The sequence below is a fragment of the Chelonia mydas genome, chromosome 10 (genome assembly GCF_015237465.2).
Source record: "Chelonia mydas isolate rCheMyd1 chromosome 10, rCheMyd1.pri.v2, whole genome shotgun sequence".
NCBI lineage: Eukaryota > Metazoa > Chordata > Testudines > Cheloniidae > Chelonia > Chelonia mydas.
This window is the reverse complement of record NC_051250.2, coordinates 70,266,545-70,285,133: the sequence shown is the minus strand read 5'-3', so window position 1 is coordinate 70,285,133 and position 18,589 is coordinate 70,266,545. Positions and strand designations below refer to the sequence as shown.

Here is an 18,589-nt window from a genome sequence, read left to right as displayed (position 1 = left end):
CTTGTCAGATTCCCAGTTAGTGCTCTGTCCACTAGACCACAGGCTGCTTTCTCTTTGCATGTTACATCACCGCTTTATTTCAATCGAGCAGGTATTTTTTTCTTTTTCTTTGTCTCTTGTGCCTGGTATATTTTTGAGTGTTGTATTATTTCATTTTATTATTGACAATGATAATAATTGCAGATTTGTAGTTTTGTCTCAGAAGCCGGGGAAGGAGCAAGAATTTCAGCGTATTTGCCATGAAAAGCTGCATTTGCCAGGGCAGCTTTAACCCCAGGTGACATTTGCACGTACTGTATCTGCCAAACCATAAGTGGTGGTTTTCTCATAGGCTTGACTGGCCTTGTGGGCCTGACAAACCTGGCAAAAGTATTTGCAAGAAGTGCAGTAGTTTATGTGAGAAATCTCTCCTTACTTCCATCTAGCAGGCACTCTTAGTTCAGAAATAATCACAGCTCGCACTTACAGAGGGCTGCTCAGTCCCCAAGGGTTCTGAAGTGCTTTACAAATCTGACAGACTCTATACAGGGAGAAAGCCCATGAGATCAGGGCTCTGCTGCCTCTAATGGATTAATGGAACTTTCACGGCTCTGTTACCCCTAAGACGTTCAGTAATAATACGTAGTAAACATCTGAGTCCAGAAATAAAGGCCATATTGGAATGGAGCTCACACCATTCACATGGCTGTTCCTGGGAATGTAAATGGGGGCTTTTGACTATTACTAAGGAAACGATCTTCGGTAATGGAGTTGGGAGCTCATATAAGAGGGGGGGCTACAGAGAGGTTTTGTGCTAAGGTAACCCGTAGGGTTGATACTGGCTGAGACAGCAAATGTTCAGTGATTGATTCTGCCCTGGGTGATGGCACCGGAGAATGTTTTGGATGGGGTCAATAAATGCCAAAGTTGAGGGGGAGTTTACAGACACTTTCTCGCTCTTGTATATCTGGGTTTGATTCTGTCCAGCCCTTACACAGCATACATGGAACTCCCTTTGGTTTCACTAAGAATTACATGCAGCTGGTGAATCAGGCCCCGGGGTTTGTTTCATTTTAGTTGTTGCACATTTTTTGAGGGAAACCAAAAAAAAAACCTCACCCCACAACCAGAAACGGTTCAGAGTTTGATTTCTTCTAGGATCAGCGCCTAAAAGTTTGCATACTGTATTCAAGCATTACAGTCCATTTAGACCCGTAAAGCTGCAATGGAAATATCACCGGAACTGGCTTTCTTGTGAGGCTTCTGGCCTGTCCTACTTCTGGTTGGATTGGGAAGCTCGTGACAGCCTCCCTGAGAGCTGTAAGCACAAAGATGCCATTTAAAATTAAAAATACAAGGTGTGGGGAAGGGGAGAGTCATCTGAATGGTTCAGGGTTAATATAAGTCAATTCTGGTTCTATCTGGATCATTGGCTTTCCAAGGGGAGTAGTGGAGACAAAAAATCTAACTTATTTTAAGACTGAGCTTGATAAGTTTATGGAGGGATGATATTGGCATGTGGCGTTGCCAACAATGGCATATGGCACATGCAACTGCTATTAGCAAATCTCTCCAGTGGCTGTCAATGGGACAGTAGATGGGGAGGGCTCTGAGTGACTACAGAGAATTCTTTCCCAGGTGTCTGGCTGGTGGGTCTCACCCACCTGCTCAGGGTCTAACTGATCACTGTATTTGGGGTGGGGAAGGAATTTTCCCCCAGATCAGATTGGCAGAGACCCTGGCGGGGGGGGGGGGGGGGGGGGGGGGGGGGAGAGGGGTCACTTTCCTCTGCAGCGTTGGGTACAGGTCTCCGTTTTGAACTAAAATAAATGGTGGATTCTCTGTAACTTGAAATCTTGAAGTCAAGATTTGAGAACTTCAGTAACTCAACCAGAGGTTATGGGTCTATTACAGGAGTGGGTGGCTGAGGTTCTGTTGACTGCAATGTGAAGAAGGTCAGACTAGATAATCACGTTGGGCCTTTCTGGCCTTAAAGTCTTTGAATCCATGAGACCCTATTTAGGCCCTAATTCAGCAAAGTACTTCAGCATGTGCCTTACTAAGCATCAGAGATGTACCATGGAAGACCTTGGTGAATTGGCCTCTGTCATAAATATAAAGGGAAGGGTAACCACCTTTCTGCATACGGTGCTATAAAATCCCTCCTGGCCAGAGGCAAAACCCTTTCATCTGTAAAGGGTTAAGAAGCTAAGGTAACCTCACTAGCACCTGACCCAAAATGGCCAGTGAGGGGACAAGATACTTTCCAATCTGGAAGGGGGGAACAAAGGGTTCTGTCTGTCTGTGTGATGCTTTTGCTGGGAATAGATCAGTAATGCAGCCTTACAACTCCTGTAAAGTTAGTAAGTAATCTAGCTAGAACATGCGTTAGATTTTCTTTTGTTTAATGGCTGGTAAAATAAGCTGTGTCTTTTTGTAACTTAAGGTTTTGCCTATAGGGATGCTCTATGTTTTGAATCTGATTACCCTGTACGGTATTTACCATCCTGATTTTACAGAGGTGATTCTTTTACCTTTTCTTTAATTAAAATTCTTCTTTTAAGAACCTGATTGATTTTTCGTTGTTCTTAAGATCCAAGGGTTTGGGTCTGTGTTCACCTATGCAAATTGGTGAGGATTCTTATCAAGCCTTCTCCAGGAAAGGCGGTGTAGGGCTTGAGGGGATATTTTGGGGGAACACGTCTCCAAGTGGTCTCTTTCCTTGTTCTTTGTTTAAAACGCTTGGTGGTGGCAGCATACTGTTCAAGGACAAGGCAAAGTTTATACCTTGGGGAAGTTTTTAACCTAAGCTGGTAAGAATAAGCTTAGGGGGTCTTTCATGCAGGTCCCCACATCTGTACCCTAGAGTTCAGAGTGGGGAAGGAACCTTGACAGCCTCTATATGCAAGCTTGACCAGGACTCCTTTGATACTGGACTATCAGCTAGGGTTGCCCAAGAGGAGCCGTTCCACCTAATTCAAAGTCAGAGAGACTTGACAATGTACCAGATTAGTGATGGGTCTGACCCAAACCCTGATCTGCACTGCTTACCAAATCAGATCCAGAGCTTCCCAGACTTTGCAGAGGTTTGCAGTCCAAACCGGGAACTACATCCCATTGTTTCATAACAGGTAGGACTCCCCTGAATTTTGGGGTGTTGAAAATCCAGCTCCACAGTTTGCAGCAGCCCGCCTCTGCCAGGGAGACACCAGTGTTTAGTAGAAGGGGAAGCCTCTCAGAGGTGTTTGTTGTTTTGTAATTACTTTGTTATTGATTTTTGTAAACTATTCATAACTTGTTAAAGATCTTTCCCCCTCCTTCCTTTTCATCTCTGCCACTTCTGACAGCTTACAGTGGCACAGCTCATTTGCCTTCCCATGGCTCAAGGAGACAACTCTTGCTTTAACAGAGAGGAAGTGTGGTCTATCTAATATTCTGAGTGCAGGGCTGGGCATGGAGCCAGGAACTCATGGAGTCTGATACTTGCTCTTACAGTGACTCACTCTGCAGCCAGAGTCAAGTCCTTTGAACTCTCTGCCTCAGTTTCCCCATCTGTAAAATAGAGGCCAGGGGACCCTGTTAATGACTGTAAATCTCGCTGCAGATGAAAAGACCTGTATGGAGCAAGTGCAAAGTAAAAATAGGTGTTTGCAATCTTTGGCCAATGGAGTGAGCATGTGGGTTCAACATTTTGGGGTGTTGTCTGGTTCATTTCATTGTCCTGCCTCTAGATTTTCCTATCTGGAGGAATACCCCAGAGAGCGGTAGTCTATATGAGATGGTAACTCTTCCTCCTACCCTGAGCTGGGTGATTCCAGACTCATCACTCTAGGTTTCTGTTTTTCATCGACAGGGCCTGCAGATTGGAACGCGAGAGTTGGAGGAAATGGGAGCCAAGTTCTGCCTGGGACTCCTCATCCTGCAGCTCAAATCCTTGCCCTGCAGCAAGAAGCTGATGGCTCAGGCAGCAGACCTGCTGGATCTGGAGGAGGAGATTGCAGACCATTGGGCACAAAGGTCAGAGGGAGAGCATTACTAGAGGGTCCTCCTCAGGAGGGGCATTGGCAGGGAATAGTCTTGGTTCCACGTTTACAGCACTAGCCTCAACCACAGGCTGAGATGCTCATTATAAATGAGGAGACAAGTGATTCCTAAAGAAATCCATGGTGGAGGCATTAGTCCATGAGGTTAGCAGTGCTGCCCTGCCCTGCATCCTTCCCACTGGGTAAATTAGGTAGAGGAGGAGATGGTCCTCTCAGACTTTCCATTCACTTGCCCATCTGTTCCATTCATCGGAGTGGCATCGCCCCAAAGGATTCTCCGTCTGGGGTGAGTGGGGTGGGTCTCACAAATCCTCTTCCTGGCTGTTCAAGGAGGGGAGACTGTCCCCATCAGAATCTGTTTCCATCACCAATAAAAGGCTCCCTGAAGAGTCTCCCACAAGGAAGTAATTCCCTGAGAGCTGCAGGGAAGGGAATGAGTATTGCAAATTCAGAAAGGAGCTCGTCAGCAAGCAATAGAAATTCTAGGCTCGATCCCGGAAGGGGCAAAGTGCCCACAACTCCCACTGATGGTGCTCCACACCTCAAAGAATTGGGCACTCTTAGAGAGTCAGCTTGTGGGTCTGTGACGCACACAGTGAAACCTTGACCCTACTGATTATTTTGGAGAAGCTTCTCTTTTTAAAGTGCTAAATTCTGCTCGGAGTATCCTGGATGCAATTCCATTGCACTCGATGTCAGTGGGGTTGCTTCAGTGTAAGTGAGAGGAGAGTTTGGCATGGATGTATGTCAGAGTACAAAGAACATAAACTCAGGTGTCTGAGGAGACAGGGAGATTTCTATGCAACATCACCATTCTCACTTGCCAATGACGTGCATGCATCAAACTAATGTTTTTCAAAAAGTGATGGAAAAAGAAAACCCAGTGACTGATACGAGTCGACGCTCCCCCTACGGGTCTTTCGTCAACAGATTCTTTCACTCTCACCAGTGAAAAAGGCAAGTTGTTATGTAGCAGAAATACCCCAGTAATTTATAGTGGATTTCCAGTCTTCCCCTTCAGGGATACTTAACAGCCATTAGTACCACCTGTTCTCCATGCTGGAGACCGTATTTACAACCTTGTTCATCATTTTTAATGTTTATGGAGGGAGGAATGAAAAAGTCTAAAAAATGGAGATGCTCCTTTGGATTCGTCATGCTCACTTGTACATGTGAACATGAAGCAATTACTGTGTATCCCAAACACTAACTGTGCCGCGGACAGCCTTCCGACAAGCAATCAGCGTGTCATTAGAGAGACCCGCTCACGCCTGGCCAGACAGACAGATTCCAGGCATAAATCAAACCCTAACATTGGAACTGGAGCTGCATGAGCCTTTGAGTTAAACTAACTTCTCAAATGGGGAGGAAAAAAAATCCAAACACCTACAGAAGCCAGGCAATGAAATAAAGCCAATAGGTCAGGTGGAACTGGTTCAGCCAGAACTGATCCTGGCCTTTTTGCCTACAACTAAGTGGAATCTTTTTGAGATGAAAAGATTTAAAATTCTGTTATCATTTTATTTGTTTGGTTTTATTGTAATGTTCATTCACCTCAGCCCTTTACAGTCTTGGATGAGACTGGAACTGGGTGTACCAAAATAATAGCAAGAAAACTTATTCACACACAGTTATTTCTTGTTTAGCCATGTGCAGGGGGTTAGACTAGATGATCACGATGGGCCCTTCTGGCCTTAAAGTCTATGAGTCTGTGAGTTTAAACCAAGTTGTACTGAAAATTTCAACTGATCTTGCAAGTTTCCCATAATACAGGAATCTAGATCTATGTGGGATAAGGACACGAACTGTTAGGTGTCTACCCAAGTGGAACCAGTAGTCCCAATGAAATTTGCCCGGCTTTAGTTAGTATGTCACCATCATCCAGTGATGTAGTGTCACTGGCTGAGAGTGTTAGGCAGAGTGACCCCTGCAAGTACTCACAGGAACTCTCTGTGGATTTGGGTGGGCAGAACTACAGGCTTAGTGGAATTGTTTGCCAAACATGTGTTTGCAAATCAGGTAAGTCACTGAATTTTGAATTCTACCCAGTGGTATGCCATTGGAGGAGCTTGTTGTGGGAATGTGGAGCAGGAACACATGAAACAGGAAGTTTGATAACATATAAAGTTCTTTATAAATGATCAAATGGAAATGGTTGTGCAATGTAGTGATTTCAGGTCAAAACACCAAAATTCATCTGCAGTGTTTATGTGACTCTAGTTGAGAGAATTGCCTCATGCATTCCAGAATATGAGTAGGAACTCTACTGTAAGCAGTGTAAAAATGCAGAGTGCACATTGTATACAGGCAGGAAAATAGCTCTTCCTAGGCCTGATATACACTAGCAAAGTTTGCAGGAACGATTTCCCACCAGAGCAGCTTCAGTAGTAGTAGCAATGGAGGAAGCTGCAGTGAAGACAGGGTGCAGGTTGTTTTTACTGCCCCTGTACTCCAGCTTTACTCAGTGCAGTGTTAGATGACAGTGGTGAGAACACGGGAGTCCTGCCTCTACTAGTGTTTTCAGTGTTGCTATTAACAGTGGAGCTGCAGCTATGAAATTTGCTAGTGTAGAGGCATCCTTTTGGGCTTGCAGAAGAGTAAAGTTTTGGTGGTTTAATACCTAGGCTGTAATTGTCTTTTGATTACAACAAAGGTGCATTGCACTCTGCGGTCTGTTATACTCTCTGCTACTGAGAGTGTAAGTAGGGTGGAGTGAAACTACCCAAAGTATTTTTGCCCCTTTTGCCAAGTAGTAGTAGATTCTGAGGCTTTGCAGATTGGTTTCCCATTGGAGGAGAAATCAGCCCTGCAGAGTCTGGGTATTGTCCAAGTGCAGCTTGTTTTATTTATTCTGTATACGCTGACCCTGGAGCAGGGGATGGTTACAAATGGAACCTAGCCAAACTCCTCTTCCAGGAAAATCAGGAGCAACGCCAGAGCCAAATTCCCAGGACGCAACTCTGTCCTAAGAAATGACTGGAGGGAGTAACAGCAAAGCAGGCTGCAAACTCTCTGGCTATTTGTGACAGCTTCCCCAAAAGGAAACTACATCACAAAAGGAACAACACAAGGCGTCTCCAAAGACTGTGCGCTACTTCCACACTAACAAAATAACTTGTAAACATATGTGTAACTGCACTGCCTGGTGATTTCTGCTGAAACAGTTTGCATCTGTGACACTGGAGAATTTTCAAGGATGTTTGGGAACGGAGGGATTCTAACCTTGGTGAAAACAACCCATTTTCTTTGACACATAACTTTTGCTACCAATCAGGTGACATTGTACCCTGAGCTGAATGAAGATTTTTGTTCCAAATTTGTTCCAGGACAGTTTTTTATTTTCATGTTTTTTTAAAGACAAGGGATTTATTCCTGGCCTTTTATTTTCACTAGAACTAGCCAAACATTCAGAATGAGTCTACACAATTTTGTGACGTGTCAAAAGAGGATCTGTGAGAACTATACTCTATTACACCCTCTTTAAGGAGATAAATACACCCCAAATGAGAAACAAACACCTGATTGTGCAACAACCCATACTCACAATGGTGGGCACTTATTCACGTGCATAGTGTCATTGGAGTCCTTGGGTCTACTACATGAGGGACGGTTCTGCCATCAAGTCCTAAATTTGCATATATGCACCTATGCACACTCACATGTATACAGGACTATACTTGTAACTGATATGAGTGGCCATTCAGTGACCCAGGGGTTTACATCAGTGTCACTGGAAACATTGGACTGAGACTCAGGGTAAGGTAAAGGATTAGCAGCCTTCATTAAATAGCCCTTGCCTTTCTGACTCTGGGATTGCTTAGCTACTCCAGACAGAGTGTTGTGTTTTGGCTCTGGGTCTTGCATAAAACCCAGGATGGATTATTCAGGGGCTGTGTCTGCTTAATTTGTTCCAAAGAGCTGGAAAGGAGCATAGAGCCATTATGACAGCACTCAGCACAGACTTGTTAGCAACTGGTGAGTTACAAACTAATCCCATTACCAGACTGTTACATTTTATGTTCCAGTACAAAGCCCCTTATTTATTCTGGGCTTGCGTCTGATTGCACTTGCACCAACTTTCATCAGAGTTACTGGTGTGATTCCTTTGACTTCAGTGTAGCTACTCATGATTTACTCTGAGGTAATGAAGGTCAGATGAGTCTCTCTACTGGTACCAAAGGAGTTCGATACAACTGGATCTGGGTTTTGTTCCCTCAGCCGTGGCACATCAAAGAGGTACATAAAAGAAATCTATGTCTGTCTGTCGAACTTAATCTAGTCTGTCTCCTGTATACACATTCCTAAAGCACTCATCATCACTGTACTCAGTGAGCTGTAGCTCACGAAAGCTTATGCTCAAATAAATTGGTTAGTCTCTAAGGTGCCACAAGTACTCCTTTTCTTTTTGCGAATACAGACTAACACGGCTGTTACTCTGAAACCTGTACTCAGGATGACAGGGCAAACCATGAAACAAGAAATTAGTCCAGCACTGGGTATAGTTCGATCCCAGACTTAGTTAACTAAGTGGCTCATCTGAAACTCCTATAGGTCCCAGTTAGTGAAGTCAGATCTTCTAGTCCTCACAGACGCCTCTGTCCATTTCTTTTATTTTTTAAAACCCTGCAGTTTGTCTCCTGCCGTTGCCTTTGCTCTGGGTGTCTGGTGTGCTTGGCATTGACTTGGCAATGAGCCCGTGACAGCAAACATTTCCACCTGTCAGGGCTTATATCAATACATGTCTTTTAATCTTCCCCTTCTCCAAGCTGTCTGGGTGTTTCTTTCCCCACTGCTAGGAAGGGGATGACTGGGAGGGAATAGACTGTTTTTGTGCACTTGATCCAGTTCTGTCAGAATCAGTGGTCAGTAAATTGGAACACAGCTGTCCAGTAAGCAAGTTTTCTGATGAAAGGTTGCCATATGAATGTGGGATTTGTCACACCAGATTAGACCATTGGTCCTTTGCATCCAATGTAGTGCCTCCTTGGTAGCCAATGAGTGGCGCTTCAGAGAAAGGTGGAAAGAAACTATACTGGGCCTAGTCAATAGTTTGGTGTAGTACATGGGCCATCCGTAGAAGATGCTGTACTGTGTAAAGAGGTGGTGTTTACCCTGTGAGCTTTCCAGACTAACTCCAGGGTTCCTTACTCAAGCTTTACTCAGCCCTTCCTCAGAAAAACCTTCAACTGAAGTCCCTGTGTGTTATACCTGATTAGAGACTAAGGAAAATATGAGTAAGAGCCTTGAGATTTGCTCTGTATATATGTGATCAGCTTATGCCATATAGCATGAGCTTTGGGAGATTTGGTGGAGTAATTCATGTGCAGTAGTGGAGTATCTAAGGGTAAGTCCCATGTAATGGCAGAAATAATACAAGGGAAGTGCCTTGTAAATACATGGTACTGAACCCCCACTCCCTCGCACCTCTGCTGTCAGCAGCACAAATCAGCTGGACAGTTGCCCTGTTAGGATAGCCAATGATTACCCCCAACACAATGATTTCCGCCTTGCGTGGTACAAACCCATGTAGCAGCTCTGTGCCTTTCCAGACTTTCCCTGTAGTTAGCTCAGACCTTCAGGAGCTCCCAGCTGGGAAGATGAAGTGCTGACACATGCTTCGGACATCATGTTTTTTTGACAATAGGTTTCATGCCTCGTTTGCCGTAAAACCGATTAGGTTTTAGTCAATGCTCTGAGTAGCTTTACATTTGTCATGGCCAAAAAGGGGATGGGAATTGTGACTATTTGCATCAAGTTCAAGAGGGAAAAAAAACTGTTACAATTTTCCACCTTCACCTTCCCTACACTCTGGATGGATGGGGCTGGTCTCCCTTCCCCTCTCCCTTCCCTTCTCCTCCTCCCTCCAGCTCAGGTTTGCAAGTGTTGCGTATGTATGGCAGGCATGCTAAGTTATTTTTGAGAGACACCTCTACTATGCCAGGGCTGGCATTTGAGTCATTGAGCCTTTTTGCTAAGTCAGCAATGATTCATCTCATGTTCCTCCATTGTCTCTTACCTTTCTGCAAGGGAGCAACTGTATCCCCCACCCCAAATGGCAATCATTTCTGCCTCTGCTGTTAATGGCAAACAGAAAGCTTAATAACGGCACCTGACCCTGGTCCACTTCCAGCTGTGATTTTCTCAGTTCCCATATTCTAGCCAAGAGTGGACCAGGTTATGCTGGGAGCACAAACACCTTCCCCTGCAGCTCCCTACCCAAGGAAAATCCAGGGTGCTGTGGGAAGCCGTTTGTGATTTAGTAGGTAGAGCTCTGTCCTTTAGGGTGACCAGATGTCCCGATTTTATAGGGACAGTCCCATCGGAACGGGGGGGGGGGGGGGGGGGGGGGGTAATAGAAGCCTATATAAGAAAGACCCAAAAATCGGGACTGTCCCTATAAATTTGCTGTCTGGTCACCCTATTGTCCTTTGACCTGTACTGAACTAGTGCATCAGCATGATGATAGGGGGTGCTGGTGGAGGTGCCATCTTTTTACTGAGACATACAACTAAGATCCTGACCATTCAGGGGCATTAAAGACCCTATGGCATTTTTCATGAGACTAGTTTCTTGACTCTGCACTTTTGGACAAATTCCACTGTGGCTAAATGCATTCAGACCCCTCCCATCCCCTGAACATCTCTGTAAATAGAGACGTTTCCCTTCATTGCTCAGATGTTGGGTCAATGAGTGCTATACAATTGCCAGTAGCTTTAATTAAATTCAGCGTGAAATGCTGTGCCGGGTAGCTGGTACAGAATTTGTTGCGAAGAGCAGTTTCTTATTTAAAAATACTGGCACAGTTCTTTGCCATGTGAGTTGACCTGAATATATGCTCTGAGCTGGTCCCTCACTACCCTGGCCAGCTAAGGCTGGAAGCACTGGAAAGGCCCCCAGCCACTAGGGCCATGTATCACTCTCCATTGACCTGCCTCCCCAGTAGGAGAGTAATACACTCTTGCCTTGTGGGTAGAGCCCTACCAAATTCACAGCCATGAAAAACATGTCATGGACTGTGAAATCTGGTCTTGTGTGCTTTTACCCTATGCTACACATATTTCACAGGGGAGACCAGTGTTTCTCAAATTGGGGTCCTGACCCAAAAGGGAGTTGCGGGGGAGGGGGTCCACAAGGTTGTTTTAAGGGGGATTATAGTATTGCCTCCCTTACTTATGCACAGCCTTCAGATCTGGGCAGCTGGAGAGCGGCGGCAGTTAGCCGGGAACCCAGCTCTGAAGGCAGCACCCCGCCAGCAGCAGCACAGAAATAAGGGTGGCAATCCCATACCATGCCACCCTTACTTCTGCACTGCTGCCTTCAGAGCTGTGTGGCCGGAGAGTGGCAGCTGCTGACTGAGGGCCCAGCTCTGCAGGCAGCATCTTAGAAGTAAGGGTGGCAAAACCATACCATGCCATCCTTAGTTCTGCACTGCTGCTGGCCATAGCTCTGCCTTCAGAGCTGGGATCCCGGCCAGCAGCCACCGTTCACCAGCTGCCCAGCTCTGAAGGCAGCGCTGTCACCAGCAGCAGCACAGAAGTAAGGGTAGCAGTACTTCAACCCCCCCTACAATAACCTTTCAGCTCCCCCACAACTCCTTTTTGGGTCAGGACCCCTACAATTACAACCCCATGAAATGTCAGATTTAAATAGCTGAAATCATGAAATTAACAAAGTTTAAAATCCTATGACTGTGAAATTGGCCAAAATGGACTGTGAATTTGGTAGGGCCCTACCTGTTGGATCTGCCACACTGCCCGTCCCTGGCATCCAGGAGAGCAAGCCTGCACCCTGGGTTATTGTATGGCAATGCAATCTGAAATGAGAAGCCATCCCTTCCTCCTGCTCACCCTGTAAACTGCAACATTCCTTTTTTGTATTACAAGAGTCCGGGCCCATTGCCTTCTTTGGAAGGTCAGCCAAGCAGCACTGCCTGTAATTAATACAGTTGGTATTCCAACAGACTTCATGTAGGCGTCCACTGGTGGGCCATTGTAATACAGCAGCTTTTCCTCCCCTTGCTCATTTTCATATAATCCTATTGATTTTTTTTAGATTAGGAAATAACCTGCAAGCTGTGTACCCTCAGTGATTGTCATCAAACACCAGTCCCAGATGTGCCAGGGAGCGTTCAGATCCTACACACCTGCCCCAGAGGTAATTAATTTATCAAATAACATCTAACAAAAAGAAAGGAAGGAAATGGAAGAAATCAAAGCTGGGAACTTCAAACTCACATGGAAGCTCTGCTTGCTGATGTGTCTTGATGAGGTTGTTCAAATTACCCATGTGTACAGACTTGACTAGGGCTACAGATAATGAACTCAGGTATTTCCAGCAGACATATGGGCTCCAAATCACCTTTTCTGCGGTGGACCTGCTGTGAGGCATATTGGTAGGATCTTATTTGTTATTAGACATTTTCATATCATTCACTTGTATCTGTGTCTGCACTAACTAGTGTAACAATGACTAGAGCTCTGAACCCTCATGCTTTAGGGCATCAGATGAGATATAACAGCCTTAATGACCATATAAATGGTCCTAGGCAGATATATAAAAGCTGATTGCTTCCTAAGTCAGGAAGCTTTAGTGACCTCTCATGAAGGAGTATTACCCAGTGAAGTGCATTATGGGGGATTGTAGCAAAGTGAAGACTCACCGGCACAGTGCCTCCTGCTGGTCATCTTGGGAATTAGCTCTCTCCAGCCTTCGGAGCACCCTCTGCAGGCTGATGTCTCGCCTACTGCTGGCCCCGTGTCCCTCCCAGACCCCAGGGCCCCTTTACCTCAGGGTTCTGCCCCAGCAGTACATCCACTCTGTGCATCTCCCTTCCCAGGGGAACCCTGACCCTCTAACACCACCTTGCCTCAGTGGCTACTGCCAGTCATCATCTAGCCCCCCCTCACTGGGGTAAACTGCAGTCCGTAATGGCCACACATCATTGGCAAGGGGTTAGGACCTGCTGCCTTTGCCTATCCTCAGGCAACCCCTCAGCAGCCCCAGTATCTTTTCATAGGCTTTCCTCAAGGCCTGCAGCCTGAGGGTTTACCAGGCTGGAGCTCCCTTGCCCTATTCCTATTCCTATTCCTATTCCTATTCCTATTCCTATTCCTTCTGCTCTGCTCTGCTCTGCTCTGCTCTGCTCTGCTCTGCTCTGCTCTGCCCTGCCCTGCCCTGCCCTGCCCTGCCCTGCCCTGCCCTGCCCTGCCCTGCCCTGCCCTTCTCACTCTAGGGCTAGAGTGAGACTCCTCCAGCTCCTGGCCCACAGCCCCTTTATAGGGCCAGCTGTGGCCTGATTGGGCTGGCCACACCTGTGGTCAGCTACTCCCTCAGCTGCTTTCACTCCTTTTCCTCAGCTGCAGCCCTCTCCAGGGCAGCTTTTAACCCCTCTTCTCCAGGAGTGGGGCAGCTGCCCCACTACAGGAATATATGCTGTCTTCTGAAGCATCCTTCCTAGGCTAGGATAGCACTTTAGATGGAACAGAATGGGTGGTCTTTTCCAACGGGGAAGGATGAGGCATAATGGGCTAAATGGGCCATCGGTGTATACCAGTGCAGAAGGCGATGGGATTTCAGACCAAAAGTACCATTTTTCTTTTCTGCTGTGGAAGGAGGCAGGGTAAAGGACTAGGTAGCCTATCTGTCTACCATTGCTGGTGGAGCAGGAGGCATGAGACCAGTTTATATTGACCATTGGTGTTTTCTTGTACAGCAAGAATTGACATCGCAGACTAGATGGACTATTAGACTCTTGCAGTGATGTAGGAGGTAGGACACCACTTTATTGGTACTATGCTTGTTATCGCTTGGACCCTTTCTTTTCAGCTGCTACAGCCACACTCAGAGGAAGGTATAATGGTGAACAGTGGATGCGTGGAATGGAGAGGGAAATCCTCCTGGGTTTTGTAAGGTTGGCATATTCTGGCTGATTGGACATGGTGAGCAGCATGGATAACTACCAGCGACAGACCACAAGGTCTTGGTGCACATGTTTTTGCATGGGGTGCAGTTGAAAATGGAGATGCCTGGATTCCAAGATGGACTCCAGAGGCACGTGGTAGTTAGGGGATTAGCCGAGTTGTCACACTGGTGTGTATTGGAATAGTTCCCCTGTGGGCACAAGAAATGCTGCAGTGAGGGGGTGTCTAGACAGGAAAGTACTGAGAGGAAACTCACTCCCATCCCCTCCGAAGAAAGCACATTTCTGTGAAATCAGAGAACTTATCCTCCATACTCCCTAAGTAAGTGGTTCTGTTTATTGTCATTGCCATACAGGATGACCTTTAATTTATCCATAGGTCCCAATGGAGTCTCCAGAGAAAGACAATCATGTAAGAGAAAATTAGATTGGTCAAGAGTCCGAGCACCCCCAGTTCCCTGTGGGCTCAAGAGGTAAACATGGAACACTAGGGATGGGACCAGGGCACAACATTTTGTTCTGGATTTGAGACATTTCAGCATACAGGATTGCCAGCTCCAGGGCTCAGGCCATGAGCCCAATGTCAGATGACCCAGCACTAGGCAGCAAACAGAGAAGAATCCAAAGAATGCATGAAGCCAAAGTGTGAGGCCATGTGGATCATAATCTCTCCCCAGTCTGTCAGTGGCATCAGATCCTCCCACTCTCTTCCTGTACAGCAGCAGCAGCAGTGCATACACTTACACTGACAATAGTCAAGGCCCATGGGACTGTCGGCTCCTTTTAGCCCTACACTTTGTCCATGAAAGTACTTCCTAGTGTCCTGTGAAGACACTATCTTGGGGCCCGATCTTTCCCAGGACCAAAAGGACACAATCTATGCAAATGGAGGGAGGGATAGCTCAGTGGTTTGAACATTGGCCTGCTAAATCCAGGGTTGTGAGTTCAATCCTTGAGGGGGCCATTTAGGGATCTGGGGCAAAAATTGGGGATTGGTCCTGCTTTGAGCAGGGGGTTGGACTAGATGACCTCCTGAGGTCCCTTCCAACCCTGATAGTCTATGATTCTATGAAATTATGCAGACAGCAAGCTTAAGGGTGCACCAAAGAGCTCTGCTGTTGTTATACTCACAGGCACAGCCATAAGCCTGCTTTCAGGGGGATCAGCTCACTGCAGCCCCTTTTGGGGTGGTGCCTTGCAAGCAAATGTGAGGATGATAAAGCCACTGGTGCCTTGGTGACAGCAGACTACTGCAACAGGGGTCATTAGTGGGTGTAGGGGGGTGGGGGGGGGGGTCAAGAGAGCCTAGCAGGGCAAATGAGAGAGTAGGCGATCAAAGGAGGGAGAAAGAAAGAGATTTGTAATTTAAGCTGGTGAGTTGCATCTAAAGGAAGTTATTGCCTAGAAGGAAAGGGAGTGGATGAACAAAGTGTCATATTTGGAGTTGAAAGCTGGCATTGAAACAGCATTTTAAAGCACTCCAAAGCCACCTATGCTGACATCTCAGCTGCATTGTATATTCTGTCAGAGGCTCCAGCTGCTCAGCGTATTGTGACTCTGACTCACACACAGACCCTGACTCTTGCTGCCACTCTAGAGATAGTTAAGGGAGAGACATGCTGGAGAGAGAGCCTGAGACAGGGAAGAAATATGAGCAGGTTGTTCATTGCCCGGCACATACATACAAACGTATATGAGTGCACACGCATGCACACGTGTAAACTGGCTCACACACCCCCTGGAAATACTTACCATCATATCACAAGCCCTTTGGAGTTATTAGGATAAATTGGTTTAAATTTAACCTTGGCACAAAGGCGTATAAGAATTGGGCTGGAGTGGAGATAGCACAGTAGGGATGGAAAGCCACAAGTGAAATGAGCATGTTAGTATTATGTTCTAGTTTTTATTTGTCTGCATCCCAGTAGAAATGGGCTCAAATCAAAACTGCAGATCCAAGTAGTTGGAGCCTGTGGAAAGCTCAGCTCTAGATCCAGATGAGGAGCTTCACTTTGTGGCCCAAGCCAATCTGTAGTACTGAACAATTCATCATGAACGTGGGTCTCTAGTCCAGAGAGGTCCAAGAGCATCAGCATCAAAGTGCATTGGCAGAGCTGTGCAGGAGACACCCTGGACTAGAATGGCAGTGCTGCAGGACAAGACTGAGGTGTGTTGGCACAGCTGTGTTTGGTGGGGAGATGGGGCTAAGAGTGAGATGGTAGAGGACGTTGCAGGCTGAGGTGCGTTGGCAGAAGTCTGTGGAAGGACCTGAAACTGGAATAGTAGTGGTGACTGCTAATCAGGACTGCAGGATATTGGAGAGTGAAACCATGCCTGGCCCTACTTACTAGATGAGAAAACAGTTTGTTTTATGTTCTAGCATCTCCCATCATCCAATCCTTTTTTCATGGGACTCCTCCTCCCCTTTGATGAGAGACCCACTTATTAGTGAGAGTGCAGAACTGTCCGGCACATGGGTGCTGAAAAAACGAACAAGCCCAGACTGTGAGCCCATTGTCAAGACAGTGCAGGAGAATACACTGCTACACAGCTGTGCCCCCCATTCCTGATTCCATTCATTCCAGTTAGAGCTTTTGAATTTACACTGATAAAAACTTAATTCCTGGAAGGCGAAATTGAAGTCTTAAAGCAACAGATGGCTGTTTTATGGTGAGTCTTTCAAATATGTGCTTAAACCATTTTTAAAATGCACAATCAGTGGCTTTATCTAATGCACATTATATACCTATTAGACCATAACAGCTTCCCTTTAAGTGTTAACAGGGTGTTACTGCCTTAAATCCCTATCTCAGTGTGAGTCACAGTGTGAGGATATGGGCTTCAGAGGAGGAATAAGCAATAGAAGCAGTTGAATGCCAGGAAAAGACAGATTCTGCTTTCAGACCAATATCCTGAGTCATAAGGAATGAGGGGGAGAATACCGAGCATCGCTTTTGAATCTGTTTGTCTCTCTTATCTGTCTGTTTCATCTGTCAAGCCCATCTGACAAATTTTTATATTACACCCATCACTGTGGTATCTTATATGGATTTGGGATTCTCTCTAAAGAGGCAATACTATAACATCCTCAGTAAAATATCCACATCTCTTTAAAAGATGGAAGACCATTTCAAGTCAAAGTGTGAGTAAACCTTATTTAAAATTACACTGTGTTGCTTCATCCTCTTTTTAACTGCAGGGGACGCTCAACAATTTGTGTAAAGCATTGGCATCTGGATTTATCTTGTGAGGCCTTCCCTAGCATTTAATCTTATTTCTCATTCTCACACATTATTATTTTTCAGCTGTGAATAAGTGAATCATAAGAACGGGGATTGCCATAGCAAATCAGTGCAGTGGTTCATCTGGTGTAGTGTCCTTATCTCTGACAGTAATCAGTATCCGAGGCTGCACAGCAAGGTGCAAGAAATTGCCATAGCGGACAACTGTAGAGTTACCTGCCCCTGTGGGAAATTTCTTCTTGTCCTCTGTTAGTCAGTGTGTTGTTAATACCCAGAAACATGAGGGTTTATAACCTTTCAAAATAATCTTAATAATGAAACTGTGGATATTCTTTTTCGAGTGATGGTCCCTGTTGCATTCCACTGTGGGTTGTGCACGTGCACCACGCATTCGGCGCTGGTGAATTTGAAAGTGGTGTCTGTTGGTCCACGCATGTGCTCTGGTTCACCTTATGCCTCCAGCTGAGGTGATAAAGTGTGGGGTGGACCAACCATCTCTCCAGTTCCTTCTCACCACTGCATGGTCCAGGTTGGAACCTCCAGTGTCCACAGCTTCAGCTTCATTCTACAAAAGAAGAATTATCTAGTTTGTACATAGTTTAACCATTTTAACAGTCTTAATAGTGTTAATAATTTTACAGTTTAGTGTTTTTAGCTCTTTTAGTTTTAGATTAGTCTCTTGGGGGGCATCAACCCCATGTTCCATTTGGGTATTAGACTATGCCCAGGACTCCTGGCTTCAAACTCTGTGCTTCCTGCCCGTGGTCCTTCTCGGTCAGTGATGACTACCAGCACTGCCTGCACTGCTTTGGGGAAGCCCACATCGTGGCAAGGTGCAGTATGTGCTGATCGTTCCCAAGCTGTATCTGAGAAGGGTGGGAACTTTGTATCTGCAAATACCTCATGGAGAAAGCCACGAGGCTCCAATCGGGACACATTCGCCTCTCCCCATATGTCAGCCTGATCCAGCGACTCCACCTCCTGCTGTGAAGTCCGACTCTGGTGCGGGAGAATCTAACCCCTCAGACCCAGTGGCACAGCTACGTGGAGCCAACCGGGGCAGCGGGCATAAAAAAAGGTGCCACCCGCTTGTACTCACCGGGCGAGGCTCTGGGTCCTCGGCGGCACTGAAGGCTCCCAAGGACCCAGAGCGAGTAAAGGCCTCGGCCGAGCCGGAGTGCATGAAGGCCTGTGCCGCCGAGGAGCCGGAGCGCGTGAAGGCCCCCGCTGCCGAAGACCCGGAACACCACCGGGTGAGTAAACATTTAAAAAGGAGCCACTTGTGCTCAGAGGGGCAGTGGCCGCTCCCCTCCGCTCCTCCCCTGGCTACACTACTGCTCAGACCCCACGGTGGGGTCTTGTTGGGAAGCCAGAAAGCAGTCTTATAAGCATGATGCTAAGTCTTC

At 46.3% G+C, this 18,589-nt stretch overlaps 1 protein-coding gene across 1 annotated transcript in view; it reads left to right on the top strand.

Annotated features, from left to right (window-relative positions):
* The window catches only part of AGBL1 (AGBL carboxypeptidase 1), a 354,668-nt gene that overhangs the window by 241,360 nt on the left and 94,719 nt on the right, over positions 1-18,589 (top strand). The window contains exon 21 of the mRNA XM_027822795.3: positions 3,833-3,996. Coding sequence (XP_027678596.3) covers positions 3,833-3,996 — 164 coding nt within the window. The remainder of the gene's footprint in view (positions 1-3,832; positions 3,997-18,589) is intronic.